Source organism: Oncorhynchus clarkii, chromosome 17 (genome assembly GCF_045791955.1).
Source record: "Oncorhynchus clarkii lewisi isolate Uvic-CL-2024 chromosome 17, UVic_Ocla_1.0, whole genome shotgun sequence".
In the NCBI taxonomy this organism is placed as follows: Eukaryota; Metazoa; Chordata; class Actinopteri; order Salmoniformes; family Salmonidae; genus Oncorhynchus; species Oncorhynchus clarkii.
In genome coordinates this window covers 23015410-23042080 of record NC_092163.1, presented here as the reverse complement: position 1 = coordinate 23042080, position 26671 = coordinate 23015410, and the positions used below count along the sequence as shown (strand labels likewise).

Here is a 26671-nt window from a genome sequence, read left to right as displayed (position 1 = left end):
TGAAAGATAACCCAGTCCTCTCCGAGGTTAATTGGAATTATGGTCACTAATCAAGTGCGGCGACGTGGACCCGAGAGCAGTTTCAACAGATTTAGTTCGTTGCAACGGCAGAGAATGGGTAGTGACCGACCGGAATCGCCATATAACATGCCCTTTGCATAGTTTGCTATAGTAATCATTCCCAATAGTATGACTTTTTATTTATTTAGGATGATGGTGTCTTCTTACGTGATTATTCAATGGTCATTTCTGGCCAACAAGGCCATGCACACTCAAAGGCCATAGGTCAAATCGCAGAAAGATTCACTGTTCAAATTCCCACCATAATGAGCAGAAATGCTCTTCTGATATCGTTCATGGGGCCAGGGTTTTCGTGTGTGTTAAAGCCTATCTATGGGGCTAGTCTATTCATGTGTGATATAGACATCTAGCATAAATGTCTGAAAATCTTGGCTCTCATCTGCATGGTCCATGTGTTGTTGGATGACTGGGTCATAATGTGCGAGTTTGCCGTAATTGGAAAATTGTGTGTTGGGTGGGTGTTTGTGTTACTAGACTAGACTGTTGTGTTTTGGTGTCTGGTTTATATATGGTGTGTGGGAGCAGGGATTTGTAGGGCTGACTAATCCTCCCTTACTTAGCACTCATTGTGCACTTTCAGAGTAGAGCAAACAGCTCCACAACACACACAGGCATTTGAACTAGTAATGTAACACCAGAAAAATATTTTATTGTTGTAGTCGTCACTGCCTTGAACTATTCTGCTGTATATAACAAGTCCAGCATTTCCCAAAAGCCTCATGTGCTCTTTTCCCCTCTTTCTTTCCTAACCGAGGATACACATTCTTATCTGACTGCCTGCCTCCTTTAAAAAGTCAAGTCTTGCAGACTACATGAGATCATTAGCTCTGAAAGACTCGAGAGGTCAAAGGTGACCACTCTTCAGAGATTCTGGACATACTGCTCCAGGAGACATGTTCGCTGAAGGAAGCCTCGATGCAGGCAGAGCCCAAGCCTTCCCCCAAATTATTTTCCCTGAGGAGGGAAGTGGAGGGAGAAGTAAAGGTGGGTGGGGGGTAGCACTGTCTTGGTTGAGGCTTTCCAGACCTGCCTCCGGGTCGGGGCTGGGCTCTGATGTACCCAATGGGGCATTAAACATGCATTCTCTTTCTCTCACTCACTCGCTCCACTCTTCCTCTGTCATTGTCTTATTTCTGCTCTCCGTCTCTCTTGAGGCTTTTAGTCTGCTCTCTCCCTCACTCAATCTTTTATTTCTTCAGTGCCTGTCTGCTGTCTTCTCTCACTCTACTAATGATTTCTCTGTTTTCAGATGCTCAGTTAATGCTCTTTCTCTCTGTCATTCAGTCTGACCTCTACTCTTCCTTTGTACGGCCTGACTTGCTACCCCTCTTTTCCCTCTTATTTTATTTTACCCCCCTTTTCTCTCCAATTTCGCGCTTGTCTCATCGCTGCAACTCCCCGACGGGGTCGGGAGGCAAGGTCGAGTCATGCATCCTCCGAAACATAACCCGCCGAACCACGCTTCTTAACACCCGCCCGCTTAACCCAGAAGCCAGCCTCACCAATGTGTCGGAGGAAACACTGTTCCAACTTATTGTAAAGTGTGGGATTACGCTTATGCCAGACTTGGCCTACGTTTGAACCTCTCCCTTATTAATTTCAAAGTATGCTCATGACCTGATTTTCATATAAATCATCTCAAATAAAAAGAAAATCATATTAATAACCCCTCTAGCAGAATATACTTTGGCAAGATTGAGTGATGCAATAAATATCATATATATATATATATATATATATATATATTTTTTTTTAAATGGAGTGTCAGACTCCAGTGGTAATTCATAATTCATTGAATAATATTACATGTTTGGTGAATCTGTTATATTATTCCTGGTAGATATTACTGGTTATGATTGCAGACAGAGCCCAGAGAATGGGACGGTGCAATATTGAATCAATCATATTTTGATAAGGTGCATGCATGGGGATGTCTACGTCACCCAGAGATATGCCCATACTGTAGAGATGCACCCAGCGGACTGAAACTTCACTGTGGGCATAATACAGCTATTGCTATCTAGACTTGCCCTAGCAAACAAATTCATCACATTAGCTACCTAAATGTGAAGTAAACTCAACTGAGGAGTAATCGAAAATTTTAGTTTTTGTTTTGTTTGTATTTTACCCCTTTTTCGCCCCAATATGGTGATATCCAATTACGGTCTCATCGTTGCAACTCCCCAACGGGCTCGGGAGAGGCGAAGGTGGAGTCAAGCATCCTCTGAAACATGACCCGTCAAACCGCGCTCCTTAATGCACGCTTAACCCGGAGGCAGAAAACATTGTTCAACTGACGACCATAGTCAGCCTGCAGGTGCCCGGCCAACAAGTCGCTGGAGTGTGATGAGCCAAGCAAAACCCCCTCCCCTACCAAACCCTCCCCTAACCCGGACAACGCCGGGCCAATTGTGCGCCACCCTATGGGACTACTAGTCACCGGTCACTGCGATGCAGTGAAAACATGCAGGATACCTAATGTACTTGTCCTTTTGCTCAGTTTTGCACCTGGGCCTCCTGCTCCTCTTTCTATTCTGGTTAGAGCCAGCTTACTCTGTTCTGTGAAGGGAGTGGTACACAGCATTGTACGAGATCTTCAGTTTCTTGACAATTTCTCGCATGGAATAGCCTTCATTTCTCAGAACAAGAATAGACTGCTGAGTATCAGAAGATAGGTCTTTGTTTGTGCTGATGCTCCAGATACTCAACTAGTCTAAAGAAGGCCAGTTTTATTGCTTCTTTAATCAGAACAACAGTTTTCAGCTGTGCTAACATAATTGCAAAAGGGTTTTCTAATGATCAGTTAGCTAATCCAAGTTTATAATTTTAAAAGGCTAACACAACGTGTCATTGGGAACACGAGTGATGGTTGCTGATAATGGGCCTATGTAGATATTCCATTAAAAATCAGCCATTTCCAGTTATAATAGTCATTTGCAACATTAACAATGTTTACATTGTATTTCTGATCAATTTTATGTTATTTTAATGGACAAAAAATGTCCTTTTCTTTATTAAACAAGGACATTTCTAAGTAACCCCAAACTTTTGAACGTTGTGTGTGTGTGTATCGATAGATTGATTAGATAGATAGCAAGGCAGTTAACCCATTGTTCCCCAGGAGCCGAAGACGTGGATGTCGATTGTGGCTGCCCCTCGCACCATTCTGATTCAGAGGGGTTGGGTTAAATGCCTTCCGCATTTAACCCAACCCCTCTGAATCAGAATGGTGCGACACATTTCAGTTGGACAACTGACTAGGTATCCCACTGTTTTTTGGTTTTAGAGTTGTTTAAGGTTCCAAACATGCAGCACCAATCAAAAGTTTGGACACCTACTAATTCAAGTTTTTTTGTGTGTTTTTAAAAAACGATTTTCTACATTGTAGAATAATAGTGAAGATGTCAAAACTATGAAATGACACCATATGGAATCATGTAGTAACCAAAAAAGTGTTAAGCAAATCCAAATATATTTTATATTTGAGATTGTTCAAATAGCCACCCTTTGCCTTGATGACAGCTTTGCACACTCTTGGCATTCTCTCAACCAGCTTCATGAGGTAGTCACCTGGAATGCATTTCAATTAACAGGTGTGCCTTCTTAAAAGTTAATTTGAGAAATGTCTTTCCTTCTTAATGCGTTTGAGCCAATCAGTTGTGCTGTGACAATGTAGTGGTGGCATACAGAAGATAATATGGATTTGGTATTTTACCAAATGGGGTTATGACAAGAACACCTCAAATAAGAAAAGACAGTCCATCATTACTTTAAGACATTAAGGTCAGTCAATCTGGAAAATGTCAAGAACTTTGAACGTTTCTTCGAGTGCTATAACAAAACTGTCTCTCATGACGACCGAGAGTTACCGCTGCTGCAGAGGATAAGAGTTTCCAGCCCAAATAAATGCTTCACAGAGTTCAAGTAACAAGACACATCTCAACATCAACTGTTCAGAGGAGACTGTGTGAATCAGGCCTTCATGGTTGAATTGCTGCAAAGAAACCACTACTAAACGACACCAATAAGAACAAGAGACTTGCTTGGACCAAGAAACTCAAGCAATGGACATTAGACGGGTGGAAAACTGTCCAAATGTGTGACTTTTGGTTCCAAGGTCTGTGTCTTTGTGAGACGCAGAGTAGGTGAACTGATGATCTCCGCATGTGTGGTTTCCACCGTGAAGCATGGAGGAGGAGGTGTGATGGTGTGGGGGTGCTTTTCTGGTGACACTGTCAGTGATTTATTTCGCCATCCCATCTGGTTTGGGCTTAGTGGGACTATCATTTGTTTTTCAACAGGACAATGACCCAACACCGCTCCCGGCTGTTTAAGGGCTATTTGACCAAGAAGGATTGAGTGCTGCATCAGATGACCTGGCCTCCACAATCACCTGACCTCAATCCAATTGGGGTGGTTTGGGATGAGTTGGACCGCAGAGTGTCCAACTCAAGGAAAGGCAGCCAACAAGTGCTCAGCATATGTGGGAACTCCTTCAAGACTGTTGAAAAAGCATTACAGGTGAAGCTGGTTGAGAGAATGCCAAGAGTGTGCAAAGCTGTCATCAAGGCAAAGGGTGGTTACTTTGAAAAATCTAAAATATGTTTTGATGTGGTGCAAATGTTTTGGTTACTACATGATTCCTTATTTGTTTTTTTTTTCATAGTTTTGACGTCTTCACTATTATTCTACAATGTAGAATATAGTAAAGATAAAGAAAAACCCTTGCATGAGTAGGTGTGTCCAAACTTTTCTTAGCCCATCAGACTGTATGTAATTTTCTTAGCCAATCTAGTCACTAAATTACAGCATAGGTTTCAAGTGTCCTGCTAGCTAGTCTTGGTTATTAGTCTGGTGACTGATTTTGATTTAAAGTGACTGATTTAAAATGTATATATGACATTCGAATTATGCCTTAATCAATTACCATATGGACCAGCTTCTTACTTTCACTTGTATCGACAGGTTAGTGGTTAGAAATCTATGTTTATGATTTTGAGTGTTAATTACCTTATGTCAAACCATGGAAATGTGACGAGTTTGCCGTTTTGCGAGGAGAACAACAATGTTTTTTTCTATCATGAGACGAGGAGCACGCATGACAAGGACAGCTGGAGCACACGTGATTGGTTGGGTTAAGCATGAATAGTCATTGAAATCGGGGAAAACCACCTCCTACTACATTCCCATTACAGTGAGATGAGAAAATGATGGCTAATATCATCAGATGATCCATTTTAGTCCGATTGTAATATTGTAGGGCAAAATATTGTGTTTGTGCAACATTGCGATGGTCGCTCATGGTTCATTGTCATACATTCCTAACCAATAGCATTAATTAATCAAATCGACACCACATGGCTGATTTAGTACATTTGTTGAAAGTAATGAGCATTGCAAACCAGAAACATGGTGATAAAACATATTTTGTGCACTTCGCGTTAGCTGTTACTTCCATCCCAAGGCGGTTACTCCCGCCCCACCGGCAGGTACAGAAGTGAGCTGTCAAGAGCAAAAAGAAGCACCCATCAATCTACTCGCTGAGCTTATTTAAAGTGTTTGACCTCCAGTAGTGAACATACTGGCAATATGTTGGTTACTGTTGATAGTCTGCAAAAAGAAAGCTACAAAAAGACACCTAGCATTTGTCTTGGCTAGCCTACTTTAGCCAGGTCTTTCTCTTTTGGAAAGTTTGTCTTAAAGGGGCATCTTCTCAATTACATACTTTAGAAACAAAAATGAATGAAACTAATATAATACAATTTGAAAGAATAAAGTAATGACTTGCATTGCTAAATTATATTACATCGCTTTTTAAATGCATATAATAACCAAATGTAGCTTGTTAATAGCTGAATATGGAGAGAAGGTATGCCAACCTTATAGGTACTGCATGACTCCATAAGAGCTACACCATGTCCGGGAAGAAGTTCATGTTGGACCCTGGCGTGTTTCATACGCAGCTACGGAGTGGTGGCGCATCAGCTATTTTCTGTGCTCTGATTTACGAATAGCAAGCTTGACTAGTTTATAAAAGATGTCGAACTAACTGAATAAATGTGTTCTCCTAATGATGCTTCCAGTGCTGTGAAGAAGTATTTGCCCCCTTTCTGAAATTCCCGAATTGCATATTTCTTATGCTGAATGCTGTCAGATCTTCAACCAAAACATAATATTAGATAAAGGAAAGTTTACAAAAAAATTATAACTTTATTAAATAAATAAAAGTATGCGACACCCAATTCCCCTGTGTGAAAAAGTAATTGCTCTGCATTTGGTTGCTGTCATTGCAGATAAAGTTGGCACAACCAGTTATTGAGTGTAAGGGGGCAATTACTTTTTCACACAGAGGCATTGGGTGTTGAATAACTTTATTTATGAAATAAGTATGTCATTGTTGTGTTATTTGTTCACTCAGGTTCCCTTTATCTAATATTAGATTTTAGTTCAAGATCTGATAACATTCATTATCAAAAATATTTTAAAAAATTGAGAAAATCAGAAAGGGGGAAATAGTTTGTCACTGCACTGTATATGATATTTTTGAAGATATTGATATAGGTCTACAGATTTCATCCAAGTGTTGACAATGGAGTAGTCATCTGCTGCTTTCTGTGTAGCAAAGCTCATGTTTAACACCTGCTTCATTCTTCAATCATACCTGTATTGCAAATAGCTGAGAAAATGCCTATTAAAAGGATGCTTGACGCTTGTGGAAGTCCACTGACTCTTACATCTTTCTTTAAAGGCCAAGTGCAGTCAAAATGAAGTTTTCCCTGTGTTTTTATATCATATTGTACAACCGTTGATGCAAATAACACTAAAAGTGTGAAAACATTTGATCAGTGTTATTTCTTGACAGTTGCTGGTTGAAAATCTAGCATTACACCATGCTCAAACCGGACTCGAGCGTGCGTCCGCCATCATGTGCAAATTGATTTTGTCCCCCCACACCAAACGCGATCACGACACTAACGTTGAAATATCAAAACAAACTCTGAATCAATTATATTAATTTGGGGACAGGTCGAAAAGCATTAAACATTTATGTCAATTTAGCTAGCTAGCTTGCAGTTGCTAGCTAATTTGTCCTGGGATGTAAACATTGAGTTGTTATTTTACCTGAAATGCACAAGGTCCTCTACTCCGATAATTAATCCATGGGGAGCCTGGCTGGCTACTTTTTCTATTTGGCTGGCTTCTCCATGTGCTTGTGGAAAACGCTACAATAGTCATTGGTCAGTTTGCAGAAAGATCTGCTGTGCGGCTGTACAAATTCACTCCACCATGTATAGGTGTGCTCTTCTGCTATCAGTCTGGAACAGGAAAACAAACAAACTGTTAAGAGGGAGTTCTGAAACTCCAGTTAGTGACTCACACACACCCTGTCTCAGGGTGGCAGGTAGCCTAGCGGTTAGCGCTAGGGGCCAGGAACCGCAAGGTTACTAGTTCGAATCCCAGAGCCGAACAGGTGAAAAATACGTTGTTCTGCCCTTGAGCAAGGCACTTAAGCCTAATTGCTCCAGGGTCGCTGTCAATAATGGCTGATCCCTGGCCTTGACCCCACTCTCCGTGGTTGTCTCATTGCTATATGCAAAAAATACATTTCCATTTTCGCACCACACACTTGTACAGGTTACTCTTGTACATGTGTGACCTGTAAAAACAAAGACAAAGAAAAACCTAGTCTGTTTTTGCTGCCAACCCCTATGGCCATGACAGCCACCACAGGATTTGCCTACAGCCTACTATACAGCTCAGACAAACACGCAAAAAGGTTAGAGCATGGAGGCCAACCAACTAAAATGTTTGGGTCTAGCTTTTAAAGAAAGCCCCAGTCCTTCAGAGGCCGAATGTACTCTCTCAGCGAGACCTAAATGTCAAACAGAAATGTCTAATATTCCGCTGTAACCACCACAAGAGAACGCCTGGCCTGTCTGTCATTAGCTTCAAGCTTCCCGTTCACTTCAGAGTTGACAGTGCAGGTGTTCTGGCTCCGTGGAGGGGGGAGACGGTAATTAAAGCTAGCGATGGCTAAATTGCTTACGTCGTTAGCGTTGCATGCAAGCAGCTTTAGGATGGGAGTTTTGAGAGTCCGCGACGACAAATTAAGCATTTTATTTGTATTTTTACAGTATCGTAGAGGATATTTGCATGATAAAGGAAGCCTGGTTGATGAAACCTACAGTTGACTTTTGTAAAGTTGGACTGCTCTGTTTTTTCTTTCCCTAGAGGAGGAATGGACATACCATACCCCTCCACTAGCATACACAGGAATGGAAATAACTTGCTGTACATTGAACTTCAGCTCGGCAGCCATATTTACGACACCTTAAACAGTTTTATGGTTTGCTCCAGAGAAAGCCTTTCATTCTGTTACAACGTTTATGATCATTTGTGTGTACAGTAGGTACATTTTTTTGGGACCATGCCTGTATACACACACACACTTTAGCGTGGATTAATGTGTGCTCGCCCGACAGGCATGAAAGTCTTCCTGCTTTTAGGCTCGTGCCATCAAAGATGACGAGGTGAATACAGCGTGATAAATCTTGAAAGCAAAGGCACCATCTCTTTATCTTTTTCTTCCAGCTTATCTCCTTTACACAGGGCCCTCTGGGAGAAAAAAAATCTGCCCCCTCCCCCCTTCTACCCACTCACACATGCGCAACACACCCTTTATTCAAGTGGACCACGGACTCGTAGCTTGTTGACTTTGGCACAGCGGGCTGCCGAACAGTTGGCACGTCACTTCTTTAACATGGGAGTGTCAGGTGGTAGAAACATCTGCTGGCTATCCCCCCCCCAAAACACTCCCACTCTTGGTTTCCCACACACATGCCCAACCACCAGATGTGTTGAAGCATTGCCACACTTTATACAGGCTTGAAAGAGCTTAAATTACAGTCTATCCCCCTCTAAAATGTTTTCCCAACAGGCCTTAAGCCAAACAGAGAGGCACATTCTGTCAATCAAATTCCTCTTCAATGATACGTTGCACGCCTTCCCAGACGACCGGTTGCTGTCTCTGAAGAAAATAGTCCAATCGGGTTGGTTGTTGCCTAGAGACGGGGAAGTAGAGAGGCATAAACATACTCACTGTGATCATACAATCGCCATCTCCCCGTTTATCTCTGCCTCATATACTTCCACTCTCTTCCCTATTCCATTATTGCCTAATCATTTGGTTACCCTTCCCTCTTTCCTGCACTATTTAACTTCAAAACCATGTGAATTATTGCATGTCAGAGTAGTTGAATGACCCTGCTTTCACACTCCGTCACCAGTCCAGCAGATCACTCAACTTGTGGCTGGCACTGCTTTCATCTGCACATGGTGGGTAACTAGGTCATGTTCGTTAGGTGACAAACAGAATAACACAGACTGAAACAGGGATGCACTACCTGCACTTGTCCAATAAGAAACTAATTTTTGTTTTCCATTGCAAAATGTTTGCATTGTTTGGTGGCCGCCCCCTCTCATTGAAGCCACGGAAGTTTAAGGCCAACAGCAGTACATAATGCATTTTCAGCAGAAAACAGGATCCTCCATTATAGTGAATTGAAAAACATTTGGGGAGTTTCTCCCATTCTGCAGATCCTCTCAAGCCCGGTCAGGTTGGATGGGGAGTGTCGCTGCACAGCTATTTTCAGGTCTCTCCAGAGATGTTCAAGTCCGGGCTCTGGCTGGGCCACTCAATGACATTTAGAAACTTGTCCCGAAGCCATTCACCCGTTGTCTTGGCTGTAGGCTTAGGGCCATTGATCTGTTGAAAGGTTAACCTTCGCCCCAGACTGAGGTCCTGAGCGCTCTCTGTAGTTTGCTCTATTAACCTTTCTCTCAATCCTGACTAGTCTCCCATTCTCTGGTGCTGAAAAACATCCCCACAGCATGATGCTGCCACCACCATTCTTCACCGTAGGGATGGTATTGGCCAGGTGATGAGCCGTGCCTGGTTTCCTCCAGACATGATGCTTGGCATTCAGGACAAAGAGTTCAATATTCAAACCAGAGAATCTTGTTTCTCATGGTCTGAGTCCTTTTATGTGCCTCTTGGCAAACTCCAGTGGGCTGTCTTGTGCCTTTTTTTTATTGAGGAGTGGCTTCTGCCTGGCCACTCTACCATGAAGGTCTGATTGGTGGAGTGCTGCAGAGATGGTTGTCCTTCTCCACAGAAGAACTCTAGAGCTCTGTCAGAGTGACCGTCGGGTTTTTGGTCACCTCCCTGACCAAGGTCCTTCTCCCCTGATTGCTCAGTTTGGCCGGCCGGCCAGCTCTAGGAAGAGTCTTGGTGGTTCCAAACTTCATCCATTTAAGAATGATGGAGGCCACTGTGTTGTTGGGCACCTTCAGTGCTGCATACTTTCTTTTTTTGGTACCCTTCCCCAGATCTGTGCCTCGACACAATCCTGTCTTGGAGCTCTACAGACAATTCCTTCAACATCAGGCATGGTTTTTACTCTGACATGCTCTGTCAACTGTGGGACCTTGAATAGACCGGTGTGTGCCTTTCCAAATGATGTCCAACCAATTTACTTTTCCACAGATAAACTCCAATCAAGTTGTAAAAGCATCTCAAGGACGATCAATGGAAACAGGATGCATCTGAGCTCAATTTCGAGTCTCATGACAAAGGGTCTGAATACTTATGTAAATAAGTATACAAACCTGTTTTCGCTTTGTCCTTAAGGGGTATTCTACCATTCTACCATTCAAAAGTTTGGGGTCACATAGAAATGTCCTTGTTTTTTAAAGAAAATCACATTTTTTGTCCATTTAAAATAACATCAAATTGATACAGTGTAGACATTGTTCATGTTGAAAACGGCTGATAAGATATTCCTTTTTTTCTTCTTCTTTTTATCAGCAGCCATCACTCCGGTGTTCCAATGGCACTTTGTGTTAGCTAATCCTAGTGTATCATTTTAAAAGGCTAATTGATCACTAGAAAACCCTTTTGTAATTATGTTAGCACAGCTGAAAACTGTGGTTCCAATTAAAGAAGCAATAAAACTAGTCTTCTTTAGAATAGTTGAGTATCTGGAGCATCAGCATTTGTGGGTTCGATTACAGGCTCAAAATGGCTAGAAACAAAGAACTTTCTTCTGAAACTCATCAGTCTATTCTTGTTCTGAGAAAAGAAGGCTATTCCATGCGAGAAATTGCCAAGAAACTGAAGATCTCGTACAGCGCTGTGTACTACTCCCTTCACAGATCAGCGCAAACTGTCTCTAACCAGAATAGAAAGAGTGGGAGGCCCGGTGTACAACTGAGCAAGAGGACAAGTACATTGGAGTGTCTAGTTTGAGAAACAGATGCCTCACAAGTCCTCAACAGGCAGCTACATTAAATAGTACTCGCAAAACACCAGTCTCAACGTCCAAATTGTTGAGGCGACTTTGGGGTGCTGGCATTCTTGGCAGCATCCCAAGGACATTTCTTAGTGACCCCAATCTTTTGAACAGTAGTGTACGTTTTAGAATAAGGCTGTAACATAACAAAATGTGGAAAAAGTTAAGGGGTCTGAGTACTTTCCGACTGCACTGTATGTCATTGAACCAATTATTTTAAAATCACACACAGATATAAGTTATAAGGATAATTGAGTTTGTAATGGCAGCCTGCAGTACTCCGGTCGGCCATGAGTTACTCAATGAAAGGGGGCTGCGCTGAGCAAGTTTGCAACCTCACTTTCTAGAGTAGCTCAAACTGCTGCTGTTATGTTTCCATGAGATGCCATCTTAACCAATTTAATTTGGCTGTCTTCACATAGAAATGAGTGGTGTCACATGATTGATGGCTTTGTCCATTAATACATACCCTGATGAAGAGGATTATCCACACCCCCTCTTTCAAGTGGAAACTACTCCATATATATAAAATTGTGGACACCTTCAAATGAGTGGATTTGGCTATTTCAGTCACACCCATTGCTGACAGGTGTATAAAATCGAGCACAGAGCCATGAGATCTCCGTAGACGAGCGTTGGCAGTAGAATGGCCTTACTTAAAAGCTCATTGACTTTCTACATAGTTCCGCCATAGAATGCCACCTTTCCAACAAGTCAGTTCATCAAATTTCTGCCCTGTTTGAGCTGCCCCGGTCAACTATAAGTTCTGTTATTGTGAAGTGCAAACGTCTAGGAGCAACAACGGCTCAACCGCCAAGTGGTAGGCCACACAAGCTCACAGAACGGGACCGCCAAGTGATGAAGCGCGCAGTGCATCTTTCCTCGGTTGTAACACTCACTACCGAGTTCCAAACTGCCTGTGGATGCAATGTCAGCACAGCTTGTCTCTAGATTGATTGATTAATTATGCTTCACCATCTAGCAGTTCGACGGATTAATATGGGTTTGGCAGATGCCAGGAGAACGCTACCTGCCCCAATGCATAGTGCTAAATGTAAAGTTTGGGGAAGGCCCTTTTCTGTTTCATCATGACAATGCCCCCATGCACAAAGCGAGGTCCATACAGAAATTATTTGTCGATCGGGGGGCTGTGCGTGACCTCACTAATGCTGTTGTGGCTGAATGCTGTGGAGACTTGCTTCCAATGTTCCAACATCTAGTGGAAAGCCTTCCCGGAAGAGTGGACCAGGTGTCCACATACTTTTGGTCATGTAGTGTATCTTGATAAACAGTCTCTGGGGTCACCAGGGTCATTCAGGTCTTTTTTAGTCTCTGGTTGTTGTGGCTGCAGAGTGAACGTGTCCAAATATGTATTAGGATATTTTTGGTGTTAGGAGAAGAAAAGGGTTGACCTAAAGACTTTGTCTTTTTCCTGTTCTCTTTCTCCTTCCTATGTCTGTCGTTCGTTCTCCATTTGTATCTCTCCCCCTCTTATTATTCCCCTTATTGCTTTTTCTCCCTCCTCTCTTCATCTTTATCAGTCCCACTCTTATTCCTTTTTTTTTATCCCCCCCCCCCCCCCCCCACACACACACACAGACCATTTACACACACTCCTCCCTCACCCACAGAGATCTATTTAAAAAAATACAGACTTGTCTCCTGGAAAGTTTTCAATGGGGTGTGGAGAACAACCGCCTTTGATTCGTGTTTGTGTTAAATGTGGATTAGTATAATGGGAACCACATATTTTACGCCTAAGGAGAGTGGTTGAGGGTTAGACACCTAAATATGTTTTGACGAGACAAGCCTTCTGAAAGCTTTTTACGAATCTGCTGTTGCGTGATTGAGCAAAAGACTGACAAAGTAATCCTAAAATTGTGACCACTGGGACTGGCTTTCACCTACTTTTTTTCGTGGGCTTAAACCATTAACGTTGTTGCGCGAGATCTTGCGTGACGTTTGATGCACTCTGAAACGATAAGTAACAATGACGCTAGTTTTAATATTGCATGTGTGACTCCGAAGCAGAGTGCGAAATACACTGTGACATTAGGGAAGGTGGGGGCTGGTCTGTATTGAGTGCACACGCTTGCACCATTCTTTTTATGGGCCTAATAATAAACACGTAATTTTAAACAGTCAAAATGAATTACCGGTCATGGTATTTTTATCTGATTTGTACAAGTCAATTAATAAAAAAGTAGGGTGCATGTGCACTCTGAAATGATTTCAGTACACACAACTGCATGTGTTCTCGCACCAATTTATGAATGGACATCTGTAACATTCATCGATTTTGAGCATTGATTAGGCCTACATTAACTGATGCGTCTTGCTGACAAATTTACCTTTTTTTGTAGCTTGAAAAGCCGGGACACCTAAAATGCGTCTGAAACTGTCCTGGGGAAAACGTGATGATCACCCTAACACACACGGTCAACTTATAAACAAGTCTAAAATGTGGATTACCATGAACTTCAAATAGGCCTACTGGTAGTGAATGTGTACTGGTAAAAATAACTTGTGCTTAATGTGTTAATGCTTGGAGTCTTTACAGATCATGTGACATAACACTACCTTTTCTTACATTTAATTACATTCATGACAGTGTAACATGTCATTTTTAAACATTTAACAATTAAACTTAAACCCTGTATGAATCATTGATCTTAGATATCTGGGAAAATGTCCTGTATGTGTAGCTATGCCTGCGTAACATGCCATTTATGTTTCACCGTGAAAACAGTTCTCACGGGCACAAATCCCAAAATAACTGCAAAATCGAATGCTTCTAACCGAAAGTGAACTATATGCCTACTGTCATTAACGTATACGTGTTGGATGGATTGGATGCGCATTGGTGTCCAGCTGTAGGCTAGTTGTCTAGTGTTAGTGTCAACCATCAGCTGATAAAGGAAAGAAAACAAATATTTATAGAAAATCTAATACTTTTACGAAGAACACCAGTATGCACCTGAAACAAAGCAATGAGCACTAAACAGCTGACTGACAAAAGCCAACAATGGTAAATCAAAAGCTTTTTAAGGACGGCATGGCAAACCAATGTTGAAAATTAGGAAGTACAAAGCAAACCCTATGTGTAAAGGAGCTCAGATGTGGCCGAAATTCAGCACTACTGAATGGACAGTGCCACCACATACAAACGGTTTAAACCATGACTGAGAGGTGGGGATGTTTTCACTTTTATTTTCATATTTACCGCTGTAAAATATACCACTGCAATTTAAGCATGTAGAAGAATGATTAAATTAGCATTATTTACAGCTCCCCCCCCCCCCCCACCCTAGAGTCTAAACAAACTGAACAATATTTCTCTTTTTGCCTGTTTTAGGTTGCACCAGACAGATGTTTTCAGGGCTTGATTCTGAGCACACAGAATCAAGCCCTCGGCATCAAACCCTGTATTGCAAGATGTTTATACAGTTAAGACCAGTGTAAAATGAATGAAGAGGTGTTACTTATTGACTTAGAGACCGATCTCTCTAGTCTGTCTAAATGGAGGCACTGGTGGCGGTGTACTTGAGGATTAAGTAGAAGCATCATGCTCTTGTCGAGGATGTTTCTCTTAGACTTTGGTTGATCCCAGATGATCTCTCGTCAGACTTGGTAACGCTTCCAAAACACGCTTCCAAGTGAAAGGGAGTGGGGAGGTGAATTTAGTGCAGACACACACACACACACACACACACGTATACACATACACACCGGTCAAAATCGCGACCTCCGCTTGTGATCTCTGTGAAAAATCTCTCTCCCTCCATACCTTTGTCCTATTCTTTCGCTGAAATCCACAGGAAGTCAAAAATATGCAGCCACAGCATATGGCCCATAGGAGGTCCTATTTGAAGCTCTGAAAGCACCAGATCCTTTGCCTCCTCTGCGTCTTTCTAAACCTCAGGAATTTAAAGGGGTGCAATTCTTTTTATTTTGTGTCCCCCCCCCCCCCCAGAATAAATTGAAAGCCCCTTCTTCAACCCTGCTGTTCCCCCTCTAAAGACTCTTTCAGTCCCTCAGAAATTGGGGGTTTGCGCCGTGAACTGGGGTTATTGTGGGCGACACAATCAGGTTGTATCTGTCGTCCTGATAAGCTGAATGTCACGGTGTCCATTTTCTCTATACACATGCTAATGCCTCCCAATCAGTTCGGCAGTTGGAGATGTTGTCAAAAGGAGGATAGAGGATTATCAGTTGGGGCGAAGCTACACGAGCTGCAATCAGGCATTCACCCCATTTCATTTTTTTCTTCCTCTTGTCAGTCTCTCGCTCTCTTTCTCATGTACTATATATTCACTACGGAAGAAGAAAAAAAAACAGACAAGCAGCTGCCCTAATTGCGGGTCAAATCTTTACCAGTGGAGGTAATAAGAGAAGAGCCCGTGGCATTATTCATAATGTGAATAAATCATTAATAAGGCGACCCGATTTTGGTTGAAAAAGACAGAAAAAGCCTAATTACATTTAGTTAATTGCATTTGACATGGTGTCACTACCTCTTCACAGAAGTTTAAAATGTAAAAGATTCAGTGTTTTATAGACTCTTAAACCTCCATTTGTAATGCAGATAAATAATAGAGCTGTACATGAAATTCCATATGTTTGGGTAGGATGGCAGCTGTGTTGTCTACTATTAGTGTCTCAGGTTGTTTGCATGTCTCCAATTATAATTTTTTGGACCAATGCGAAGTGTGTGTTTGCGTGTGTGGGACTGTTAAGTGCTAAGGGCATATCCTCCCCCTACACTTGCAATCTCATCACCCCCCCCCCCCCCCATCCTTCTAGCCATTGCCAGGTGTGTGTGTGTTGGGCTCATTTCCATATGGAGTGTCAAAGAAATCATCATGTTCAGAACAAATATACATGTTTCGGCAATGTCAACTTTCAGGTTTTCCTATGCATCCATCTTAACTGTAATAACTCATCTGTCGAACTAATTGCTTCCAACTGCCATTTTCCAGTGACAAAACGAACCTTGTACTCTTGTGAAAATCCCTCTTGAATCAGTAGAACTACTAAATCTGCCCCTCTCCTACTGTAGCTACACAGTTGCCAAGTCTTGCTTCTCTTGCCAACTGGGAGGTGTTTCCCAACAGCCTCACTCCATTGTGTGTGTCGTCTGATCGCGAAAGGGTGTCAGTTGAGAGAAGATGCAGCAGGACAGCCTACATGTGTGGTTATGGAAATGAGGTGATTCCTTTGCCAAAGGAACATTGGGGACAGGAGTTGTGGGGTTGAGAGTTTCGGGGAGGGGAGGGGGGAGGGTGTCGGCATTTGTTCAGGGAGGACACACACTGGGGGTAGCTAGCTCCACATCCCGTCCCACTCACAGTAGGGTGTGAGGGGAGTCTCGCTAGCTCTCTGTTCAGTGCTCCCTCTCAGTCACCAGATGGTTGACTATTTTGGGGGTGGATGTACTTCTACTTAAAGGTGTTATTGTTTGACAACTAGGCCTAGCTATAGGCCGATATGGGATGACTGACTTGACTTCATTCGGGCAAAGCAGAGCGACTGGAATGCAATCAAGCTACCTGCTGCTCAGTTTTTTTCTTTCTTCTCCTTTTTCATCTTTGTAGGAGACTTCAGTTGCCGCCTCTCTTTCTCCTGTTTTTCATTAGCATTCTAGCATGAATGATTCCTCCTCGTTCCCACCCAATGGGGTTAATTTTATGTCAACAGACAATGCAACAGGCGGCTTTCCTCAAATATCTCTCTGGGAAAATCCCGGCAGTAAATAGGCTTGCAAAAAAAACAGCCTCTCCGTCTTCTCGTTTTGCTCTCCCCCTCTGTCGCTGCTTCCATTGTCATTGGAGATAGCACACTGCCCTTTTAGTATAAAATCAATATAGAAATGAAAGGGAACACCAAGGCTTTGTGCGTGCACAGGGCTTGTTCTTGTATGTTTTGTGCACACCCTCCTATGTGCCCAGGAGCAAAGTGTCTGCAACAGCAGCAAGTGACGAGCCCAAAACCAGCCGTGTTGTGAGTGGCAACCCAACTGATGTCATCAACCGAGGGCTGACCCATTTCTTTTGTGTTTCTTGTTACGCAGCAAACAGTTACCACTACGCAGACACATTTGTCCACAGGCCTGTGAATGCTGTAAAGTTCATATTTGTGTAGCAGCTGTACTGTTTAGTGGAGAGAGAATTTTACTACTGTTTTCTTTGCTTTTGTTTTTAAGGCGAGTGGTAAGATGCAGTGACACCGTTTTACCTCGAGCACCTGTCCTTTCCAAACAATGCCTGACCAACCTGCGAGCCTTTTTAATCTGTATCTTCAGGCTCACCTGTAGTCCATTTCCTCAAACAGTCTCGTTCCAGACCATGTTCCCTTCACAAACAGGGCTTTTCCCCTCCCAACCTGGTTCTGAGAGACTGCCCTAATATACTGGTCTTGTCTTCAAGCGCATATTTTTTAAATGATGCTCTCAAAGGATTGATGCTGCCTTTTTCAGGTGATTTCGTAGTTTTTATATTTCAACGAATTGCAAAAACTTAAGCCATTTCATGAAGAGTCTGCTGCTTACATAGTGGCCCCCCAGGACTAAGTTTTGGGTTTGGTGTGCTGAAAAAACGAAACAGGAAATGCATGGCACATGATTTGAGCTTTTATAGGTAGACACAGCAACAGATGTGCAGATGAAAGGTTTTGGGTCTTGGGCATCCCATCCTTGTGGTATAGTTATGAAACTAGTTCCAAATTGTTTGGTAACAACACAGTCAGATCCCCGTCTGGTCCTTAGCCTCTAAGAGAGTGGCATTGTTGCATGCTGCAAGGCATATGGTAGGCATTACGTTAAAAGTTCGAAATTAGAATAACTGAGCCTTAACACACTTAATTGCCCCCGAATTCCAATGCTTCCTGTTAAGGGAAATAAGGAGAAGAACGTGGGAGTGTTTCCCAGCATGAGAAGTCCAGATGGGGGAGTTGAACAAAATGTCAGACCCCCTAAAAGAAACAAACAAAAGTCAACACTGTCCTAGTCGAGCAGTTCCATCTCAGCTGGGAGCTCCTTGCGTGGGCTCTTAAGCGATCGAGCCTGGAGAACCATGTTGCTAATCAAACATTAGCCCAACATACAGTTCCCATAACTTGTTGAAAGATGTCATCAGTGCTTTATCTATGCAAACAAACCCCCTTATCTTGGTTCCACCTGGCAGCTTGCCTAGAGCTCAGCTGTGGAGGCTTGTGTTGGCCGGGGGTTAGCTCGCAGGGAGAAAAGGGCTTCTGGTGAGTTCTGGCCTTGATTTATTTGAACAGCTGATCCAAGTCAACTGGGCCAGTCAGCAGAGCCAGAACATAGCCATCCCACTTTCAATAAAAGTCAACGAGAGCTTTATTGGCAGCCCCTCGCATTGACTACTTGGTTTGCCAAAAACTGCTGGAGACTGCAGACATAGGCTGATTTGAAAGTAATGATACAGTACTTTATACTCCAACATGAATACCTGTACCATGTACATTAGGATATGGAAGAGCAGCCACTGTGAGAAGCCAATAAACGTACAACCTGAAATTATGTAATTTCAACTAGCTTTGCCCAGTTTTGCTATTGGGGTTTGGCTATTGGGGTAAAAGGTATATTTACTCTGCTACTGTGATTTTTAAATAGCCCTTGGCCCAACCTTTTGAAGTAGCCCAGGGTGGGTGCTGAGGGGTATACTGCAAAGCAGGATCAATGAGTTGGCCAGCTAACTTTGATCAACAACCAGAAATAAATTTTAATTAAGAAATCTAAACTTAATTAATTAAGAAATCTAAACTTTTGTGTTTTTGGTTGTTGACTCGATTAGACTATGGCCATTTCAAAGTATTTAGGCAAGTTAGTTGGCAAGCTTATTGATCCTGCTTTGTAGTATACCCCTGTGGTCTGTTTTATATAGTAAACAGAAAGGCCGACAGAAGAGAAGATATCCACAACAATAACAAAACCAATGTTAACGTCCAGATGCACTATTTCCCCCCCCCCCAGAACCTTCCCAGGGGTCCGTCTTTCATTTAGCCCCTGCAGAGCCATTGGTGTTTACGTTCACTTCCTTGATGTTCTGCATTTACTGTCTATTTGTTTATTTTCGTCCTTGCTCCATACCTTCATTGGGCCCACCTACTGCCACTGCCCCTCTTCACTAGCTACAGCCCCGCAACTAAACCATGTTCTCGACAGACGACCAACCTCTCCCACCCCACAACCAACCTGCCTTCTTTGGGGAGTAGTCATTTGAAACTAAACACATACTATTTTGCCTCTGCTTCAGGAATCAAAATCAAACGTACACACGCGTGTCGTGGTGGAGTGCATATTGGAGGACCGCACTGGAATGTGTATGTGAACTGATCCCCGTCTGTACCCCACTCTGCCTGCCTCTGCTTGGAATAAATCCTGGAGAAACTCCCCCTGACACGGACGGCTGGGTGTATCTCGTAGTTCTTCCAGGGGCCTGAATGCCTGGGTGCTTAGTGCACCTAACAAGGCAAAGCAGACAAGCAGTGTGAAGATGGATGTTGAACCCGCTACCGTAGCTCTGTCTTATTGATGTGTGAGGGTATGTGAGTACCAGGGTGGGTTGCCAGTTAAAGGGATGCACTCATGTACGGTGTTGGAAGCAGGCTTGACGCCGTTGTTTTCTTGCCCCCTGGTTTGGATACGGTTCCAATCAGCCGCTGGAGACATATGAGCGCGTTGATTTGAAGGCTTTACTGCATATTGCGGTCAATCCCTCTGTGTGAATTTGAATGTCGTTTCACCCCCCCCCAAAAAAAATACATACAGTATGTTTTACTTTCTTGAATCATTTTCAATGGTAAAGATAAAGCTCACATTGAACCATTTTTGTCCAGCAGGGCCAAAACAGCCAATCAAGTAACTTCTATATTTATTCCGGGTGGTTTACCTTTCATTTCACATGAGGGCTGAATTCATGGAGTGGAGTGAGACTTTAATAATAGGTTATACAGGCTGGCAGGTGTCGACTACAGTACAAGTGACCATTGTTTGGTTGGAACATCTCTTTCTAAATTGGAACTCATTCTGATGGACGACATCAAAAAAGTGGTAATGTCAAAGGAGAACAAAGGAATGGCGGTGTTGTCTGTCTCTGGGGCTTTTGGAACTGGAAAGCGTAAGCTTCCACTGCTCACTGACCTCCTTTCTCTGTCATTGTTTTTGCCCACCTCATCATACCTCAAAGTGGAGGTCCGTCCGTCTGTCTGCCTTTCCTCATCTGTACCCAATGTTCCCAAAGGACATCGCCACTTGCGCCAGTGAGCTCGTTCCCGTGGTTAATGAAGTCTGATGACAAACGGACTGCATGAGCATTTCCAAAATGTCACTGAAGAACTGTACTACTGAAAATAATAGCTTCATCGCATAAGATTATAGCTCAAGTACAATTTTCAGATCACATATAAATCTATAGTTCAGTGTAACAGTATGTGAAATTGATTTGAGCCATGCAGACAGACATAACAAGTACAAACCTCTGCAGCCAGCAACGGGTTAGGCCTAGCTCATTTCTAGATGCCACACACCATTAATCTCAAACTCTCTCAAATCACGGAATCCAATATCCAGTACTGCCATCCACTTCACTGTACCCCTGTCAGAGTACACGGGAGTGTCCATTCTATAGATTTCAACCAAAACAACATTACCCTGCCTCCCAGCCAAATGTTGCTCCCAGACCATGTCACTACCCTAGCATTTGCGCCGTTCCCTCATTGATTACCGTTATGTTTGGGTGAACGACCAGCTCGGTGTGCCCCGCTGGTTCGTGGAACCAACAGGAGCAGTTCTGTCATTAACCAGCAGTGGCGAGACTGTAGCCTACATTCAGGCTGACGTTTGATGGACGGTGTCATCTGTTCATTTGTGACCACGTTTGTCTGTTTTTTTTTATTTGTTTTCTTTCCCCTGTTTTAGATGGTCTTATTTTAAAAACCATCTGGGATGGACTGATGCCCGAACACAATGTTTGTGCAATTTATCTGACTCTTGATAATTACTATTTGTTTGTATTGCAATTGTCGGTCTCTCCATAACATCATATTGCTTAATTTAGTGCTGTATGTACTTTTTTGTACCCCAAAAATTGAGACGTATTACAACACAAACATTGACATATTGAAGAATCAAGAGTCCGATGCAGTGCAGCATCATGCTTTAGCTTGTCCGAACTTCCAGCATCAGTCAGACCCGACTGCAGCATCAGTCAGACTCTTGATGGCCAATAGGAAGTATACATACTGATATGTAAAGCAGTATGAAATTGTGGTTCTAAACCGTATCCACGTGATTCGGCTTTGTAGATCAAATAACTGACTCAAGCCTTAGAACCAAAGTTGTCCTCTTATGGCAAGGCAGGAACCTTTTCAGAAGATTCATGACGAGTACTGAAGGGGAAAAAAGGATGTGTCGCAAGCCGTTTTCATCTCACGCTTTCATGATCTGTTTGCTCTCAAGCGGTCGGACATCAAGGCCATGCATTTTTAATGCGGACCCTTTTCTCATATTGCATCTCTTCCTCATTTTATTCGGGTGTTTTTAATAATGGAATAGGGCATCATTGGGGGCGGATGGCATCGGTTGCTCCGCCTTGGGCCCCCTCAGTGTTCCGTGTCCAATCGTAGCACGGCTGCCTCTAGTGATTGCAAATAACTTTTACACCTTGATGTTATGAATGCTTAATGCTCTTTTTAAACAGCCGTCTGTTAGAGGTGTTTTTGCACTGATTAGTTCGCAATAGTCGGTCTGGCTCTTGCTGAGACTGTTTGATTATAAACTAGTCAATAAAGGTCCAGTTGGATTGGATGTGGCACTTTCAAAGTATCCTATAACAAACTCAAGATGAGTTCATTTTTGTACACTATTTAAGGTGACCTTAATTCAATTGAGCATCCAATCAGTAACATTCAATACAATGAGGCAAGAGACACAGATGAAAGGATAAGGACTCTTTATCCTCAAAGGGTAGGGGACTTTTCCGTCTGGTATTGGGGCCTATGTCGTGAATAGGGTGCCATTTGGGATGTATTCAGACTGGTATTTTCCAACATTGTATTAGCAACATAGCTCAGGCAGTAGGAAACGCTCTCATCCATTTATATGCAGATGAAACCGTCTTATACTCAGCTGGCCCCTTCCTGGATTTTATGTTAGAAACGCTCTAGAACAAAGCTTTCTTAGTGTCCAACAAGCTTTCAATGCCTTTAACCTTGTTCTGAACCACTCCATAACAAAGGTCATGTGGTTTGGTAAGAAGAATGCCCCTCTCCCCACAGGTGTGATTACTACCTCTGAGGGTTTAGAGCTTGAGGTAGTTACCTCATACAAGTACTTGGGAGTATAACTAGATGGTACACTGTCCTTCTCTCAGCACATCAAAGCTGCAGGCTAAAGTTAAATCTAGACTTGGTTTCCTCTATTGTAATCGCTCCTCTTTCACCCCAGCTGCCAAACTAACCCTGATTCAGATGACCATCCTACCCATGCTAGATTACCGAGGCGTAATTTATAGAGTGGCAGGTAAGGGTGCTCTCGACCAGCTAGATGTTCTTTACCATTCGGCTATCAGATTTGCAACAAATGCTCCTCAAAGGACATTCTATGCTCCTCTATAAACTGGTCATCTCTGTATATCAGTCGCAAGACCCAGTGGTTGATGCTTATTTATAAAACCCTCTTAGGCCTCACTCCTCCCTATCTGAGATATCAACTGCAGCCGTCTTCCTTCAAATACAACACCCGTTCTGCCAGTCACATTTTGTTAAAGGTTCCCAAAGCGTACACATCCCTGGGTCGCTCGTCTTTGCAGTTTGCTGCAGTTAGCGACTGGAGCGAGCTGCAACAGACACTCAAACTGGACAGTTTCATCTCAATCTCTTCATTCTAAGACTCAATCATGGACACTCTTACTGACAGTTGTGGAGGCTTTGTGTGATGTATTGTTGTCTCTATTTTCTTGCCCTTTGTGCTGTTGTCTGTGCCCAATAATGTTTGTTCCCTGTTTTGTGCTGCTACCATGTTGTGTTGCTACCATACTGTATTGTCATGTGTTGCTACCATGCTATGTTGTTGTCATAGGTTTCTCTTTAGGTAGTGTTGTCTCTCCTATCATGATGTGTGTTTTGTCCTAAATTATTTTTAATCCCCGCCCCCGCAGGAGGCCTTTTGTTAGGCCGTCATTGTAAGTAGGTATTTGTTCTTAACTGACTTGCCCAGTTATAAAAAGGTTAAATCAAAAAATATGAATATACCCCCCTGGTGTTAAATCTGTCGACGTTTACTACAGGAAATTGAGAATTATGGATATTCAAATCAGGAATGAATAACATTTCTCCTTGTTTATGAACATTGTAGCCTATTTTTGAAATAAATCCTCTGAATAATCTAACTTCCTTAACATCAACACCCCCACTCTTTTAAAACATTTTAATAAGGGCAATTCCACAGTAATGTCGTCACAGTTCCAATTAGTATGACTTTCAAATGCATACAGTACTGTACAGGAAGGTTGAAATGTTGGTCACATGTTCACACGGTTAATCACATTCGAAGATGACTAACCACATACTGGTTAAGTTGGCTGTTTTCTGATGTTTTCTGAAATCCTGCCCTCCTCAACTTTAAAATTATGAATGAGTCCACTGTCCAGAGGCAGTGTGATAAATAGTTGACTTTGAGAGAGAGAGAGCATGATTCATATGACATTGTTACTCCTCTCTAAGACCTGGAAGGCATTCATTGTGAGTTTCTGAAGTGTTCACTCAATGCATAACATTTTTCTATGTTGTTGCATAGACGGTTTGTCATGTTACATTGATACAGATCAGATAACTGCGATAAATCTTTCAAATTTGACAAGGTTGTGGGCCATTCACAGGCATGTAGCTCACAGCACCTAGAGACATGAAATAATTAATTCAGAATTATTGCAAATGAGCCATTGAACTTGAAAAGGCCTTTCATCTTTCAGCCACACCATTCCCACAATGTTAAAAGCTGCCAAAAACCCTATCAAAGCAATACAAATGTCTTTTTGTTCTAGTATTGGTACATGGGCATTGTTTGTAGGCCTTCAGTCCGATTGATTAAACCGAAATAGCAATGAAATGGCTATTGATGTTCATTATGTTTAGGCCTTTGCACAAATTGAAGGTGAAATGCAATTTTAGGTCTGTTTTTATTTTGATGTTATAATTTTAATGAAATTAATCATGTTATGTTTCTCACTTTAAGATCTGAATCCACGAAGGATCACCATGTGGCTGTTATTGGCTTGATGTGGACCAGGAAAGGATCTTCACCTTCTATGCTGCACTGTCCTTCAGAGACCCGAGCAGATCTGTCAATCTAATCCTTTTCTATGGATTATGGGCCTGGCGAAGTGAAATCCCAGATTTGGGTTTTGTCTAATACTACATGGTAGCAGTTTCCATAACAAATGGCTTGTATTGGAAACCAGTCATGAAATTTGGGACTGTAAGGTGCCTGTACACAGGATATGAGTGTGCCTAGCCTCTGGACTGAGGACATAGCAAAACTTGCTGGAGTAGCTAGCAAACCAAAGGGCTCCAATTATTTCATGCAGTCGGACAACCTGTTCAACAAGAAACTCCAAGCGTTAAAGGGGCCTATGGGACCTCCAAACGCCAACGTGCAAGGAACGCCAGCTATGCCCAAGATGGGTGTTCGGGCGAGGGTGTCGGACTGGCCCCAGCGAAAGGATGGCTGGGAGTCACAGCCTCCGCCACGCTATGACAGCCTGGTGCCGACCTTCCAGAAGGGACCGTCAAAACTTAGCACAGAGGTCATCCTCCAAAAGAGCCAGGAGTTGCTCAGTACTGAGATCCCAGAGACCAAGTATCCGCTATGCGACCTCCTGAGCCACTCCCCTATGAAGGGCTTCCCCGGGATCAAGAGAAGCAACAGTGAGGTCACCATTAGCGATATCGGCGCTGAGGACTTGGATCACACCACCATCAACCCCAACACTGGGGCCACCTTGCGCCGTGAGTATGGGAGCACATCATCTCTCGACAAGCAGGGTCTGTCCGGCGCCAGCGAAGGCTTTGTGGGCACCCTGAGGGGCTACCACATGGAGGACCGCTCGGACCAACCCAGCGCGCCTCCTCCACAGAGTTTCCCGGAGCTGCTGCGTCTCAACACCACTCTGTCGCCCAGCCTACAGACGGCCACCCAGATTGCGCGAGGTGACATTGTCTGCATCCCGGGCTATGACTACGTGGACAGCTCCCTGCTCTACAGCCGTGAGCGGGAGAAGTCCTTCCTCCAACGCATGAAGGCGGAGAAGGCCGACACCTCCATCTTCCGGAGGCTGCGGAACGTGAAGAGCGAGGGCGAGTACCTGGACCAGGAGGACGGAGGGCGCTTCGGAAGGCCCCTGAGCTTCCAGAAGTGCTTCGCCCACTACGACGTGCAGAGCGTCCTCTTCAACATCAGCGAGGCGGTGGCCAATCGCGCCGACCTGGGTCGCAGGAAGAATACTACCACTGGGGCATCGGCCGCCTCTCAGTGCCAGGCCCCGGCTTCTGGGCTGGGAGACAGCGCCACGCCAATTCCCATTTGTGAGTCTCCCATAGGCAGCTGCGAGGAGCTGGGTCACAAGGCCAGCATGGACGCAGATGAGGGGGATGGGAAGAGCAATACCCTGGTGCTCAGCTGCCCGTACTTCCGTAACGAGACTGGTGGCGAGGGCGAGAGAAGGGTGGCCCTGAGCAAAGCCAGCAGCGCCAGCTATGGGAGTGGAGACTATGCTCCTAGCTATGGGGGTGGAGGACAAGGCTACTCTGTGGAATCATCGCTCAGCACCCGGTGCACCAACGCAGGGGTGTCGGTGCTCGAGGTGTCAAGGGAGAGCCAGGCCTTCCACAGGGACATGTACAAGCGCTACATAATTGAACACATTGACCAGGGGGCTTACTACTACCACAAGTACTTTTACAATAAAGGTAAGAGAGGCATTGACTACCTACCTAATACTAAGTTGTTTCCTTACTACAAAGTACTCTAGCAACTTAAAGAAAGATCCAGATGGGGCTATTCAGTTTTTCAAGTTAATTTACGATGTGCTTTGCAGTGTTTACAAATGCACAACGCTAGCAGTCACGCCATAGAATCAAGCCATGTGTAGCTAAATTTGAGCGTTTCTGAAAATCTATGACCTGCTCATTGAATGAGGAAATAGTTTTACTGGAGTAGA

The 26671-nt window shown here is 43.4% G+C and overlaps 1 protein-coding gene across 4 annotated transcripts in view; it reads left to right on the top strand.

The window, feature by feature from the left end:
• Positions 1-26671, top strand: part of LOC139370550 (signal-induced proliferation-associated 1-like protein 2) — a 103788-nt gene that overhangs the window by 12193 nt on the left and 64924 nt on the right. For 3 of the 4 annotated variants that reach the window (XM_071110115.1, XM_071110116.1, XM_071110114.1), the window contains exon 1: positions 24802-26420. In XM_071110115.1, the coding sequence (XP_070966216.1) occupies positions 24953-26420 (1468 nt within the window). In that variant the 5' untranslated portion in view covers positions 24802-24952. Of the gene's footprint in view, positions 1-24687; positions 26421-26671 lie in introns of those variants that run through there. The other variant, XM_071110117.1, reaches the window with a different exon arrangement.